This window comes from Rhinolophus sinicus, chromosome 1 (genome assembly GCF_057876585.1).
Source record: "Rhinolophus sinicus isolate RSI-liver-muscle chromosome 1, RSI-T2T, whole genome shotgun sequence".
In the NCBI taxonomy this organism is placed as follows: domain Eukaryota; kingdom Metazoa; phylum Chordata; class Mammalia; order Chiroptera; family Rhinolophidae; genus Rhinolophus; species Rhinolophus sinicus.
The window spans coordinates 154,317,508-154,332,602 of NC_142501.1; the positions used below are offsets into that span (position 1 = coordinate 154,317,508).

Sequence of the window (15,095 nt, forward strand, 5' to 3'; positions counted from 1 at the left end):
CGACCGGGTCCCCGCCATCCCTCGCTTCTTCGCTCCCACACGCTTCCTCTCACCTGCCGGCTCCCCATGAAGAGCAGGACGCCTCTTCCCGCTGAGGTGCGACCACCGGTTCAGATCTCTCCATGGTCCAGTGAAGTCGCCGCCTCCGGGTACAGGGAAGGGGGCGGGACCGCGGGGGTCAAGGGGCGGGCAGTGACATCACCGGAGGGGGCGGGCCGGGGGAGCGCGCAGGCTGGCCGCGCCTTCCCGTCAACCCCCGGGACGTCGTGATTTCCGGTTTGGGTGTGGTCTCGGAGCGGGCTTTGCAGCAGGTGGCTGCAGTGAACGGCACTGGTGTGGCCCGGATCCGCAAGTGAAATCAAAACAGTAAAGTTATGCGTGGTCAACTCTGGCTCTTCGGCGAAGCACAGAGCATTCCAGTGGCCAACGAAATGATGGGGCTGCGTAGCAAAATTCTTGAATTTTGTAGCGAGAAGAGGAAACCTCTTCATTTCGTAAATAAATAACCGAAGACTAGTAATAGATAGCTCCAGATTTCCATCTGAAATTTCATTTTCAGACGTACGTTTAACAGGTAATTTTGGGCGTATACTACATGTCAGGCACTGTCACAGGTTTAATAGAATCATGTGATATTTAGAGCTATAAATGACATGTCATCAGTTTGCCTCTTCACTTTTTGGGTGGAGGAAAGGAACTTCCAGTCAGTGTAAGTGACTTGGTCAAGGTCAAAGAGCTGGTCACAGAGCTATTCACTGTCAGGTTAAGTACCAGAACACATCTCTAGGAACTTCTCATCTAATTCTCTTTCCATTGACTGCCCTTTCACCTTTCTTAGAAAACAAAAGTTAGTGGGACACAATTACATTAGGATTTGTCTTTCATTCTAAATAACTATTTGAAGAAACAGGTGTAGGATTAAAAAAAATAGCATATGCTTTGACTTTGTATATTTACATTATAGTCCTTTTGCCATGCATGATGTTTTTACTTAATTAGAACTTCTTCCTCTAGTGTAGAGAGAGGGTCGAGGCAAAACTGCATTATCCTTTGTGCCTTTCCATTCTCTTTTCAAAATTATACATCTCCAAATACCTGGAAACAATGCTGTTCACTTATGGCATCTTTCAGATTTCTCAATCCAGTTGTGTACCTTTTCTATATAACCACTAAAATGACCTTGGTCTATGTCCCATTCTTTCAAGGTTCTGCTCTAGCACTAGGTGTGTCCCTGTCTTTACTCTTTATTCTAAAGTTAATAAATATGAATATCTTTGTCCCACCCTACAGATAATGCCAATTTCTGTATTTCCTTCCAATTTCGCCCCCTCATTTCTTTCCTTCCTAAATATTAACTGCCTATTAAACTCTAGGAGCTAATGATTAGACAATAATCAGGCGATAGACATACAGTGATCCCTGATTTTGTCAGTCTCATATGGGAAGCCAAAAAATGGAAAATGAATGAAATTATAATTTCAGAAAGTAAATATAATGAAATTGAAAACGGGCAAGGAGATCGGAAGTGACTTGGGGATGAGGAGGAAGACAATTTTTGATAGTCACAGACAGGCTCTTTGAGAAAGTGACATTCGAGCCAAAATGTAAATGGTGTGAGCCCTGCTAGATATTCTAGCAGAAGAGTATTCTAGACAGAAGGAAATGCAAGTGTAAACTTCTTTTATTTTCTTTTTTAGCATCTACCATGTTTCCCCGAAAATTAGACCTCGCTGGACCATCAGCTCTAATGCGTCTTTTGGAGCAGAAATTAATATAAGATCTGGTCTTATTTTACTATAAGACTGGGTATAATATAATTAATATAATATCAGGTCTTATGTTAATTTTTACTCCAAAAGACGCATTAGAGCCGATGGTCTGGCTAGGTCTTACTTTCGGAGAAACACGGTATCACCTTCTGGTGTATATTTATTTTTTCATTTGTATATTGCCACTCTACCTTTAAAACAGACTGGGTTTTTCCTGGAAGGGGAATTTGATGTGAGAGAGATTTTCCCTTGCTGGCTTTGAAGAGGGAAGAGAATGCATGGAAACAAATGAGAATGGCCTCTAGGAGCTGAGAGTCGCCCCCAGCTAGCAGTCAAAAAGGAAATGGAGACCTTGGCCTACAGCTGCAAGGAACTAAATTTGGTGAACAACCTCTATGAGCTTGGAAGAAGAACCCAAGCTCCAGATCAGAACACAATTGACTGATACATTGATTTCAACCTTGTGAGGCTCCGGGCAGAGAACCCAGCTGTGCTGTGCCCCCAATTCTGACCTGCAAAATCGTGAGCTAATAAATTTATGTGGTTTTAACCCACTATGTTTATGGTAATTTGTTATACAGCAATATAAAATGAATATACTGTATTTCATCTAAGACCCACATTTCTTCACATTTTAACATCCCTGAAATTAGAATGCATTTGTTTTATTAATACAGAAAACAATGATGTTCTTAAAATGGAGGTCATCTTAGATTTGATGAAATATGTTGTGAATAATTTCAAACATACAATATAACAAATACCTGGATTTAACAGATTTTAATGTTTTGTCACATTTGTAAAATGGAAAAGAAAATTGGAATATCACCAGACTTTGACAGTGAAAATTTTTGACAGAAGAAAATAGAATAACATTTAGAATACTCAAGGAAAAAAGTGTGGGCCAAGGAATTTATATCTAGCAAATCAACTCTCATGTACAATGGGTATAAACTATTATCAATGCTTGATATGATACCAACATTTGATGAGACTATTGTTACCATGAACCCTTCCTAAAGAATTATTAGAGAATGATCGTCAGAAAACTAAAACTACTAGAGAAACATCAACCTAAGGATTCTTTACAGAAGATTTCTTTACAGAAAATATCAATCTATTGTGTTTACTAGCTTTCGTGTTCCCTTTAGTTTATTTCTGTGACTAATTTTCCTGTTTCTGTCACCTCATTTCTGAGTTTTTCTGATTTCTCCCAGCTTTATTGCAGTATAATTGACAAAACTAAGATATTTAACATGTACAATGTGATGATTTGATATATGTATACACTGTGAAAGGATCCCTCATTGAGTTAATTGAGGTTTTCTGATTCCGAATCATGTTCTTTCATACTGTGTATCATTTTCTTAATCTAATTTAGCTAGTTTCAAAATAGTAACTTACAGTTTTGATATGTTTTTGTGGCACATCTTTCAGGCATACTTTCATTATCTGTAATGATGATGTTATGTTCCTTACTCTTTTTTTTCTTATAATAACTGTATAGGACATAAACCTGATACTTTTTGGTTGCTCATTTTTATGTGACATTAATGTTCCTGAACTTTTAATGTGAGGCAGTCTTCCTAGTCCAATAAGCCTAGGTCCACCAAGAACAAAACTGTATCCCAAGAAAGTCAGTTTCTACCCATTGCAAGGTATTCCAACATTCCAGAAGAACCATGAACTGCCTCACCAAATGTTTAGGAGGAATTAAAATGAAGTTTTAAAATGTTTTAATAGGCGCAAAAGGAAGCAAGGCTGTATGTAAAGGGGTCTACGTTAGGTCTGGACTGCAACATGGACCCAGGATGCTTTTCTTCTTGAAAACTAAAAGGTTAAAATAGATGTTTCCACAAACACTTTTCTGAAGTTCTGCCCCTGGATTGGAAGTAGAGGCTATTTCTTTGCATCATAATTACTTAGATCTTCTAGCCAAGAGTGGGATATTTCAATTTTTTAAAGGTTTTTATTAAAATATAGGTAGCATACAGTATTATATTAGTTTCAGGTGTATGTCATAGTTATTCAACAGTACCCACCTGGCACTATACATAGTTATTAACATATTATTGGTTATATTCCCTCTGCTAAAGAAGTGATCACCATGATAAGTCCAGCAACAATCTGACACCGTACCACGCTATCACAATATTACTGACTGTATTTCCTACGTTGTATATTACATCCTCAGGGCATACTTGTTTTATACCTGAAACTTTGAACCTCTTATTCTCCATTAACTTTTCTCCCCTTTTAGACTTTTTCAATTATAGTTGACATTCAATATTATTTTATATTAACTTCAGGTGTTCAGCATAGTGGTTAGACATTTATATAATTGAAGAAGTGATCGCCTTAACTACTACCCCCCCCCCCCCGCACTATACATAGTTATTACCACGTTATTGATTATATTCCCTATGCTGTGCATCCCCATGACTATTTTATAACTACCAATTTGTGTTTCTTAATCCCTTCACCTTTTTCACCCTGCTCCCAACCTCCCTACCATCTATCACTCCAACAAATCTAGTACCCATCTGACACCATATGCAGTTATTACAGTATTATTTACTATACTCCCTATGCTATATCCTACACCCCCAGGACAACTGTGTAAAAATCAATTTGTGCTTCTTAATCCCTTCCCCTTTTTTTACCTACCCTCAAACCCCCTCCCATCTGGAAACCATAAAAATATTCTCCGTATCTATGAATTTGTTTCTGTTTCACTTATTTTGTTCTTTAGATTCCACTTATAAGTGAAAACATATAACATTTGTCTTTCACTGTCTAACTACACTCAGACAATACCCTCTAGGTTCATCCATGTTGTCACAGATGGCAAGATTTCATTCTTTTTTACAGCTGAGTAATAGTCCATTGTATATGTGTACCACCTCTACATTCATTCAGGGACACCCAGGTTGCCTTCATATCTTGGCTACTGTAAATAATGCCAAAATAAACATGGATGAACACGTCCCCTTGAAGTCACAATTTGGGTTTCTTTGGATAAACACCCAGAAGTGGGATTACTGGGTCCTTCTTTGTCTTTTGTTGTAAAGTCTTTTTTTTCTGGTATAAGTATTGCTACCCCAGTTTTGTTTATTTTTATTTTTATTTTCATTAAATAACTTTTCTATCCCTTTACTTTCAGTCTGTGTGTGTCTTTTGGTCTGAAGTAAGTTTCTGTAGTCAGCGTCTGTAAGGGTCTTATTCTCTTATCCACACAGTCCCCCATCTTTTGATTGGCGCATTTAATTTATTTACATTGAAAGTAATTGTTAATAGGTATGTAGTTATTGCCATTTTGTTTTATTAATTAATTAATTAATTATTATTATTTTTGTCTTAAATATGTCCCTCTAAGTTTCCTTGTAATACTAGTTTACTGGTGATGAACACCTTTAGATTTTTCTTGTCTGGGAAGCTCTTTATCTATCCTTCAATTCTAAATGATAGCTTTGTTGGGTTGAATAACCTTGGTTGTAGGTCCTTGCTTTTCATCACTTTAAATATTTCCTGCCAATCTCTTCTGGCCTGCAAAGTTTCTGTTGAGAAAACAGCTGATAGACTTATGGGAGCTCCTTTGTAGGTAACCAACTGCTTTTCTCTGGCTGCTTTTTAGATTCTCTCTTTGTCTTTAACCTTCGTCATTTTACTTCTGATGTGTCTTGGTGTGGGCCTCTTTGGGTTCATCTTGTTTGGGATTTTCTACACTTCCTGGGCTTGTATATCTATTTCCTTTGCCAGGTTAGGGAAGTTTTCCATTATTATTTCTTCAAATAGGTTTGCAATTCCTTGCTCTCTCTCTTCTCCTTCTGGTACCCTATGATGCAAATGTTGGTATACTTGATGTTGTCCCGGAGGCCCCTTAAACTATCCTCATCTTTTTGGAGTCTTTATTTTTATTTATTTATTTATTTATTTATTTATTTATTTATTTATTTATTTAGTGTTCTGATTGGGTGTGTTCTGCTACCTTGTCTTCTAAATCGCTGATTTGATCCTCTGCTTCATCTAATCTACTACGGATTCCATGTAATGTATTCTTCATTTTCATCATTGTAGTCTTTATTTCTGACTGGTTCTTTTTAATGTTTTCTATGTCCATTTTTATGTTTCCTATCTCTTTGAAGTTGTCCCTGAGATCATTGAGCATCCTTATAACCAGTGTTTGGAACTCTGTTTCTGGTAGATTGCTTGTCTCCTTTTTGTTTAGTTCTTTTTCTGTAGTTTGTTCTGTTCTTTTACTTGGGACATGTTTTTTTGTCTCCCCATTTTGGCTGCCTCCCTGTGTTTTTTTTTATGTATTAGGTAGGACTGCTAGTCTTTGTAGTATGGCCTTATGTAACAGGTGTGCTGTGGAGCTCAGTGGCACAGTCTTCCTGGTCACCTGAGCTGCGTACTCCAGGTGTGTCCTTGTGTGGGTTGTGTGTTTTCTCCCCTTAGAGTTGAGCCTTGGTTGCTGTTTGCACGTCATTGGTAAGGATTGACCCTGGGGCTCATTGGTTGTGAGGACTGTTCTTCTGTTCTTGACCACAGTGGAGGAGTTGTGGTGTAGGGGCTAACCCTACAGAATTGGATCTATCTCAGCAGGGTTCTGGTGCCTGCCCAATCCACCCTTTGGGTGTGTCATCCTTGGAGGCGGCTGGGCGATGCACCAGCTCTTTTCAAAGTTGGCTACTTGGCATGCCAGCCCCAGAGCCACGTGGGAGGTGACCTGCTGCAGGTCAAGTTCAGTTGCAGCCTTTGTCCCACCTGGGGTCACTTGTCCCATCAGCCATAAAAAAATGCAAAAATGTTTGCGTCCTGCGTCCTGCTTGGAAGTGCCTCAAGAGGCCAAGCCATGAACCAAGACCGGCTGCCGCTAGTTCTGGGCTTAGGGCTGCTGCTAGAGATATAGGACATGCTCAAGCCAGATACTGCTTTCTGGGTTCCTCAGACCTTTGAGAAACTGTAGGAAAGTCTTTCAGCATGAGCCAAAGCAGGAGCTTTTTATGAAAAACCCAGTGGAAGCGGCTTAGGTAGCAACCTGAAAGTTGGGTAGGGCAGGGTCTCAGAATTACCAGTCGTGGAGAACGAACAACGTTAGTCAGCTGGATGGAGATTCAGCTAAGTGGCCACCTGCTTCTGCACGCTGGGAAGGGGGAGGGCTCAACAAAGACATAGTGGTTTTCACCAGCTTTTCCATTTGTTGAAAAGCTACCCCTCCAGCACTTGTTCTGCAGCCAGACAACTCAGTTCCCCATCCCGTATGTCCCTGTCACCTCTCCAGCTGCTGCCCTAGTGCTGGAGCTGAGAGCTAGGATGCCATTGGTGAGTAAGTCTGTGCATGGTCCCTTTAGGAGGAGCACCTGGACTCCAGCTGCCCTGTGTCTTACTCGGCCACAATCTCTGCTGGTTTTCACGACCACAAATTATGGGGTCTTTTCTCCCTGGCACTGAAACCCTGGGCTGGGGAGGGGCTGGGCACCCTCGCTCCTCAGGGGGGAGCTCCACAGCTGAGATATCCCCCCTGATTTTTAATGGTCACACACAGGTGTGGGACCAGTCTCTGCCCCTCCTAGTCTCTGCCCCTCCTACCACTCTCCATGTGGCTACTTCTGCATGTCCTTAGTTATAGGGCTTCATTCAGTTCTGCAAGATTTCATGCGATTCTCAATGATAGTTATAGGGCTTCATTCAGTTCTGCAAGATTTCATGCGATTCTCAATGATGGTGAGTTTAGTCCTAATTTTGATGTGGCCGTGAGAGAAGGTAAGCACAGTGTTTACTTACTCTGCCATCTTAAGCAGCATCTCGGATATTTCGATCTTAATAAAGGGATTTCAAAGAGAAAGTTTTTGATAGCCTATGGTTGTAGAGAAAAGGGTTCTCTGTGAGTAAAAAAGCAGTAGTTATGTTACCAATGTTGTAGTTCTTGGGTTTTCCAAGATAGAAATTGATAGGAAACCCCAGAAAAATTTCCAGATTAATTTTATTAAGTTTATACTCAATCACAAGGGAGGCAGTACATTCTAACTAGGAGACTGGCTTTGCTTGGCTGCTTTTATAAGCTGGGGATAAAGTGGCTTCCACGCGAAAGTGGGCTTTTTGAAAGTGGTGGGCTTTTTGAAAAAGGTGGGCTTTCTTTACCTGCTATGTTGCCTGCTAACTATGTTCAGGCCTGCACTGTGGAGGATTTGGCGGACTGCTCATTTTCGCCATCTTGGGAAGGCGGTCTAGTCGTTAAGCATTGATCAACTGCGCATGTGGAACAGTGGTTTCATCTATGCATAACTAAATAGTTAGAAGGGCGAAAATAATCAGCAGCTGTTGCTTTTTTTCTCTTTTTCTTTTGTGTGTGTGTGTGTGTGTGTGTGTGTGTGTGTGTGTGTGTCTCAGGAGTGATGGTATGGTGACTTTCTTGTGATCAGCTTATCCACTGTTCCTCCTGTCCATCCAGCATTCCTTTCGCCATGGGCCCAAGTCCCTATATTTTCTCAGTTATTCTAAGTGTGTGTGTGTGTGTGTGTGGAGGGGGAAGTTGTGCCACCTTATAGCATATTCTTGAGAAAAATATTTTTTTGTTAACTACAGCTGATTTTACCTGTGTCTACTGTCTATATCTGATTAATGGCAAAGCAGATTTTTACTTTCTTAGTTCAAATTCATTTTTTCTTTCTCATGGGTTTCATGAAAACTTTTCTAACTTCAGAGAGAGCTCCTTGTTCTATTGCTTTTGTGTAGTGTTTAAAAATATGTGGGCTTGATTTCCTGGCTCCTTTCCCTTCTCCACTTTGATCTGTCAAAGATAAACTGTCTCCTTCCTTCATTTCTGTTGTTCCGGTGCTATATATGTATACACACACACAAGCACACACACACGCACACACACACACACACATATGAGTGCATATATGAGTGCATAGTTACATTCTAAAGGCATAGCACAATTATATTTCAAAATCTTTATTTTGGAATAAATTAAGATTTACAGAAAACTTGAAAAGATAAGACAGAGAAATTCTTTATACTCTTCACTCAGCTTCCCATAATGATAACATCTTACGAAACATGACACATTTGTCAAAATACAAGTTAATAATAATATTGGTACAATACTATTAACCACTCACATTATTCAGATTTCACTGGTGTCCCCACTAATACCTTTTTTTTCCTTTTCTGGTTTCAATCCAGGATAACACAATGCGTTTAAAATTGCCCCATTTTTATTATTATATAGGTGTACATTGTAATGAATATCTTCCTGAAAATTTAAGTGCATGTTGGATTTCTGTAAATCAAACAGTTTGCATCACAAATTAGAAAGATTGCCCACAACATCTATACTGTGTTTTATAATTACAGAGCATATTTACATGCATTTTTTTTTACTTCATACTCCTAAATTATTGGCTATTAGCACACATATTTAATAGTCATCTAAATATACAACCCCATTGTTTTAAAGAGGATGACTCAAAGAGGTTAAATGTCTTGGATAAATTCACATCGTTGTAGGTGCAGAGCCAGGACGAGGATCCAGTTTTCTTTCTCATTGAGGATTTTTCTAATATATCATGCCCAGATCCCAACAACTGAAACAACTGTTTCATGACTATCAAAAAGAATAGGAAGTACTGAATCCTGAGGCCTGGCCTTCAAGAACTTAGTTGGAAATTAGTTGACTTCCTAAGTGTTGAGATGGGCTCCTTTGCCCAAAGGTATTGCAGTAACAGTTGAATTGCCTTAAAGCAAGCTAACTATTTAGAAGAACCCAAAGAAAATTCCTTTGTGAAGTAAATAAACCTTTTCAAAATGTGAATACAGTAGCCCCTTCCCCATCTGTGATTTTGCTTTCTGTTGTTTCAGTGGTCAATGGTGATCTGAAAACATTAAATGGAAAATTCCAGAAATAAACAATTCATACATTTTAAATTGTGCATCATTCTGAGTAGCATGATGAAATCCAGCACTGTCCTGCTCTGTCCCTCCGTGGATGTGAATCATCCCTTTTCCAGCACATCCATGCTGTATCTGCTACCCATCAGATCAGTTGTCCCAGTAGTGCAGTGCTTGTGCTCAAATAATCTTTTACTTAATAGTGACCCTAAAATACAAGAGTAGCTTAAACTTTATTATATTAATAGGTATGTATGTATAGGAATAAACATAGTATATACATGGTTCAGAACTATTCGTGGTTTCAAGCATCATGGGAGTCCTGTACCGTATCTTCTGTAGATAAGGGGGATTACTGTGATATCCTGTTAAGTGGACTATGAATTAGAATATGTGCATGCTCCATTTTCCTGACGTATTTTTAAAAACTACCTATAGAGCAATAAGAAGACAAAGTATCATAGATTAACAATTGAAATATAATTTCCAAGACACTTTGTTGTTTGATTTAACTACTTAAGCAACAGTGAGTAAAGATAAAATATAATAAATTATGCTCCCAAGTTTTACCTTCTGCTAATAATGATAGAAAACAGATGACAAAACTGAAAATCCCTAAGTGGGGCATCCAGTCCTCATGGCTTTCTAGAATATATACTGTAAATTCATCAGGATGTGTCCTAACCGAGGGTAAAAGCACCTCAGTCCCTTTATGAAAGAGCACATTCGGAGCCCTATTCCAGAGATCCCAGTTCTGCCACAGTCACTGTTCACCATCAAACTCAGTTGCTATCTAAACTATGCTGTTGCATTTTAGATCTTCTTGCCTGAAACAATGTTCAGATCATCTACCTTCTCATCTTTGGCTTGTTTCCTCATCTTTGTTTGGTTTGACAGCCAGATCTTCTAGCCCAGGGAGCATCAAACTTTAGCACTCACCAGAATCACCTGGCATATCTGTTAAAGCACAGAATGTGAACTACAATGTCCGTGGTTAGTTTCCCCAGCAAAGGTAACTGGGATATGTGTTCAGAGTGAAGTAGATATGGCTATAGAGAAAAGTTGGAGTGGGGACAGAGTCCCAGCGAGTAGTTTCTAGGCTCTCGGCCTCACGTGGAAAGGTGCTGGCTCAGTTATTAGATGGCCATAATCTGTAATCAGATGGCCATCCGCTGTGGCTGGGTGGCCATCAGCTGTTACCGGTTAGCCATTAGCCACTAATATAACTGCCGTGGCTATGCTGGCAGTGGGGCTAGCAAGTGGATGGCGGATTGCAGCTAGCAACGGGGGTTGTTTGGCAGAGAAATGGATGGTGGATGGTGGATCATGTGGATCCCGCTTCCTGTATCTCCAACCCAGCCGCCAGTGAGAATATAGTGGCATGAACCAGTATATGGCTCCGTTGTTGTTCCTTTTTGGCTTCACCATATCCTGTATTCTTGTGCGGGGAGCGGGACTAGAGTCCCTGCATAAGAGTTGGTATGGAATACTGTCATATAGATATTCAAGGTACCATAAAATCTGACTCCGCATACACTCTGGTTGATAATATGGTTAAGATTATTGTGTACTGGTTGTTTGATATCACGGTTTCTACACAAATATTACAGATGGCCCCATTATCTAATATAACAGCACAGTTGGAGTGCTGCAGAGAAGATGGAATTGAAGACCTTAGCTACACCTAAGAAAAACTAAGAAGCTGGATAAATGGAGAACTCACTTCCTATAACAACTCTCAGCGGAAAGGCAAAATAGAAACTGGTTTTACAACCAACCAACAGCCTGAAGACCTGTACTTCGGTCAGCTAGTTTCTGAATCCTGTTTAACACTAGGTGAGTGATTTCCTTTTCAATGGTGTAGTGCCTAGAGGCACAGGTATTTTTAACACCTTTTTTTTTGCCAGTGATGGCATCCTAGGGCGAACTTCATCACTTACAATTGGTTCTAGCTCTACAAACATTCTTGTGGGGACATATTTGACAATACCAGTCTCACTAAAGAAGGTGTTGAAGGAGTCATCTCTCACAATGCTCTCATCATTTGGCTTTGGGTGGGAGGCTGGATTTTATATTCCAGGCAGTGAGCTACTAGCAGGTATTTTTAATCTGTACAGTAGCATCACCAGTGCGGTTCGTGAGGCTTTAACGCAAGATGGTAGGGATGGGAAGCAAAGGTGTGGGACTAGACACTGAGTCCAGGTCATCATCTCCAATAAGGTAGAAATAGGGTATCTGTTTTTATTATAATAATCAGTGAAATAACAATTTTAGACTGCAACTCAAAAGTTTGTCTGTAGATTATTATCAACTAAAGATAATATTAAATAATAATAATAATATCAAATTGCTTACATGACTCTTCAGCCCTCTGCTAGTGATTTTTGTTTATTTTTTAAAAAAATTAAATGTATTGGGGTGACAATGGTTAGTAAAATTACATAGGTTTAAAGTGTACAATTCTATAATACATCATCTATATATCACATTGTGTGCTTACCACCCAGAGTCAGTTCTCTTTCCAAGTCTTAGGGAATTCATGATACATTTGCCCGCTACCATGTTTCATGGATAGATGTGGTGATTGTTTCAAAGAGGGAAATACCCCATCACTTTTAATACTTCCACTAGAAAGGAAAAATGGTTATTGATGACATCTAATCACAACCTCTCTTTAGTATTTCAAGTTGCTGGAAAGCAATTTGATAGACATTGTACCCCCCTTTTTTCTTATGAGTAGATCTCCCTTTTTTCTTGCTAATAGCATCACAATTTTGTTCAGATATAGCGCTGCCATGAGCTTCATGGGAAGCTGGATTTATCCCTAACCCTAGATACTGAATTATCAGTGGTCTGAAATAGTCATAATCCCAGTCTCCTTGCAGTGTACTGGTTTAGGCACTGGTATGTTAGGCAATTCTGGATAATAAAACTGAGAGATAGTCTTATTGGTAGATTACTGAAGAAGGTTCTTCCATTTTTTATTCTGTTTCCCATTCTTGTAGTTTAAAGCATCCTAACTGATAAAGGTAATACTTTCCTCCATTACCTAATAGAAACATTAAGACAGCAAACTTTTATTATTTATGCATACAGAGAGATATCATACAGAATTTTACAGGGCTTTACATATTTTACTTCTCTTAGTACATGTATGTAAATATATATACAAAATTATAAATACTCAAAATAAAAATGTATATTACACACACACACACACACACACACACACACACACATCTATTCTCTAAACTGCAGTGTAGGTTTGTTATTATGATACTATATTAATTCCATTTCCTTTCCCAGAAGAAAAAAACATTACATTTGCAATGTCTCAAAGCCTCAGCCTGAAGCCAGGATTGATTATTCAAAGTACCTCTATAACACCTAAGTAAGAAATTTAGATTTTGTTTTAAGTGTGGTAGAGAGTCATTACGGATTCAGCAAGGGAGTGACATTTTAATTATATTTTAAAAAGAGCATTCTGGTTGCTTGATGGAGAACAGGAGAGCAAAAAACATTTACTAAGATGTTTGTGGCTCTAATCAGGTTGAAAGAGGTGATGATGGATTATACTAGGTGAATGACAATGGAGGTAGAGAAAGGACAAATTTGGAAAATATTTTTCAGATTAAATCAACTGGATTTGTTGATGGATTGGATGTACGACATTGGGGAGGCATATTGAGGATGAATCTTGGGTGTTGGCTTGAACAAACTGCACTCAGAAAGAGAATTATACAAGAGTGTGACTTGTTGGGAATCATTTTAGGGTGTATATGCTAAAGATTGGAAGTTTCCATAGACTAGGTTCTGAACATTGTATACCTTACTTTCCCGCCACTGCCCACATAGTTCTGACACCATCTGTCTAGACACAACCATATCATGATATGACCGAGGCCCTATACTTTCCTGTCTAAGCCAATATAGGGCGGGGGGGGGGGCGGGGTATAGCAATATTTTATCTAGATCTTTGTCTAGAACCTTACTGTGAGGATTAGCAGTGACTTAACTATTCATGAAAGTGACCAAGAACCACATAGTATCCCACTGGATTCAATATAAATATATATTCCTAATTCAATAGTCCCTTGCCTGGATCACAAAGATATTTATGGCCATTCCAACACCACTTCATCTGAGAGGAGAAGTATGACAGAGAGGAAGTAAAAGTAGAAAGAGATAGTCTTAACTAATTGTAATATTTTACTTTTGTGAATTTTATAAAAACATGACCATATAAAGACTATTTTTCCAGGGCCTCAGTAGGGGGCAGAGTAAGTGGAGAAGCTTTGAAGTTAAGTTTCCTTAGCTTCATGGGAAATCTGCTTCAGGTTGCCACATATTTAATTATTAGTTTACTGGACAATTATTCTCTGTATCTAAAGTGATAGCCAGAATGTTAAAAAGTTATGCAAATTTCTTACCCAGTGGAATAATTATAAAAACAGACAAACAAACCAAAAACAAGGACCAAGGGTTTCCAAAAAAAGTCAGTAATTGAGCTGCCCTCTATGCATCGAATGAACATTCCAACTACTAGAGATTAAAATGTTTGAATTTAGATTGTGGAAAACAATAAAATCTGTTCTTTCCCTTTAGGGCTATATTTACTGTGCAATTACTATGTTCCAAGAAGTATATTTAGTCTTTATGCTTTGTATTTAAATTATGTACAACTTAAACTTTGTGCTATACATAGTCTCAATTTATTTTGAGAATTGATGATTGTGGCAAGTACTGCGCGCGCTCTCTCTCTCTCTCTCTCTCTCTCTCTCTTTCTCTCTCTCTCTCACACACACACACACACACAGTGAGAAAAAAACGACAGTTTTTTTCAGTTGCAGTAGTACCTGTTTTTGAATGTCTCCATTGATGAACATTTTGGTTTACGAACGCCGTAAATTTTATGGATCTGTAGTATCATTAGATAGTAAAATTCATGATAAATTTGCAGTTGTAGGGGTTGATTTTAAAGGTATGGAATGGATTAATCCATTTTGCATTACTTTCTATGGGGAAAGCACGCCTCGGTTTTTGAATGTTTCAGAACTCGAACCGTCTTCCGGAATGGATTACATTAAAAAACCAAGGTACCACTATTATATCAGGTGGCTAAATGTTTAGAGAAATTGTACACTGCCTCCACAAGATAAATCATACCTTTACAGTATTTGAGGTAACCCCCTTCTCCTTTGCTAGTTATTAGTTTAAGGGTGGTCATGTGTTCAGGGATGGTCAAGTGTTCTAGCCAATTGAAGAGGAAATGCTGAAATTATGGGAAAGAGAGGTGCACAAGGGGAAGCCACCCTTTCTTTCTGCCTTTGAGACTCCCAATCGGTGACAGCTAATTTCTAATCACTAAAATAAAACCTAGCAGAAGCAGAGAAAATAACTCAAAGTTCTGTATTAACAAACTCTACGTGC

The 15,095-nt window shown here is 38.9% G+C and overlaps 1 protein-coding gene across 1 annotated transcript in view; it reads right to left on the minus strand.

Annotated features, from left to right (window-relative positions):
• The window catches only part of UBA6 (ubiquitin like modifier activating enzyme 6), a 73,228-nt gene extending 73,051 nt beyond the window's left edge, over positions 1-177 (minus strand). Inside the window, exon 1 of the mRNA XM_019748064.3 lies at positions 54-177. Coding sequence (XP_019603623.3) covers positions 54-124 — 71 coding nt within the window. The 5' untranslated portion in view covers positions 125-177. The remainder of the gene's footprint in view (positions 1-53) is intronic.
• Positions 178-15,095: the final 14,918 nt, after the last annotated feature.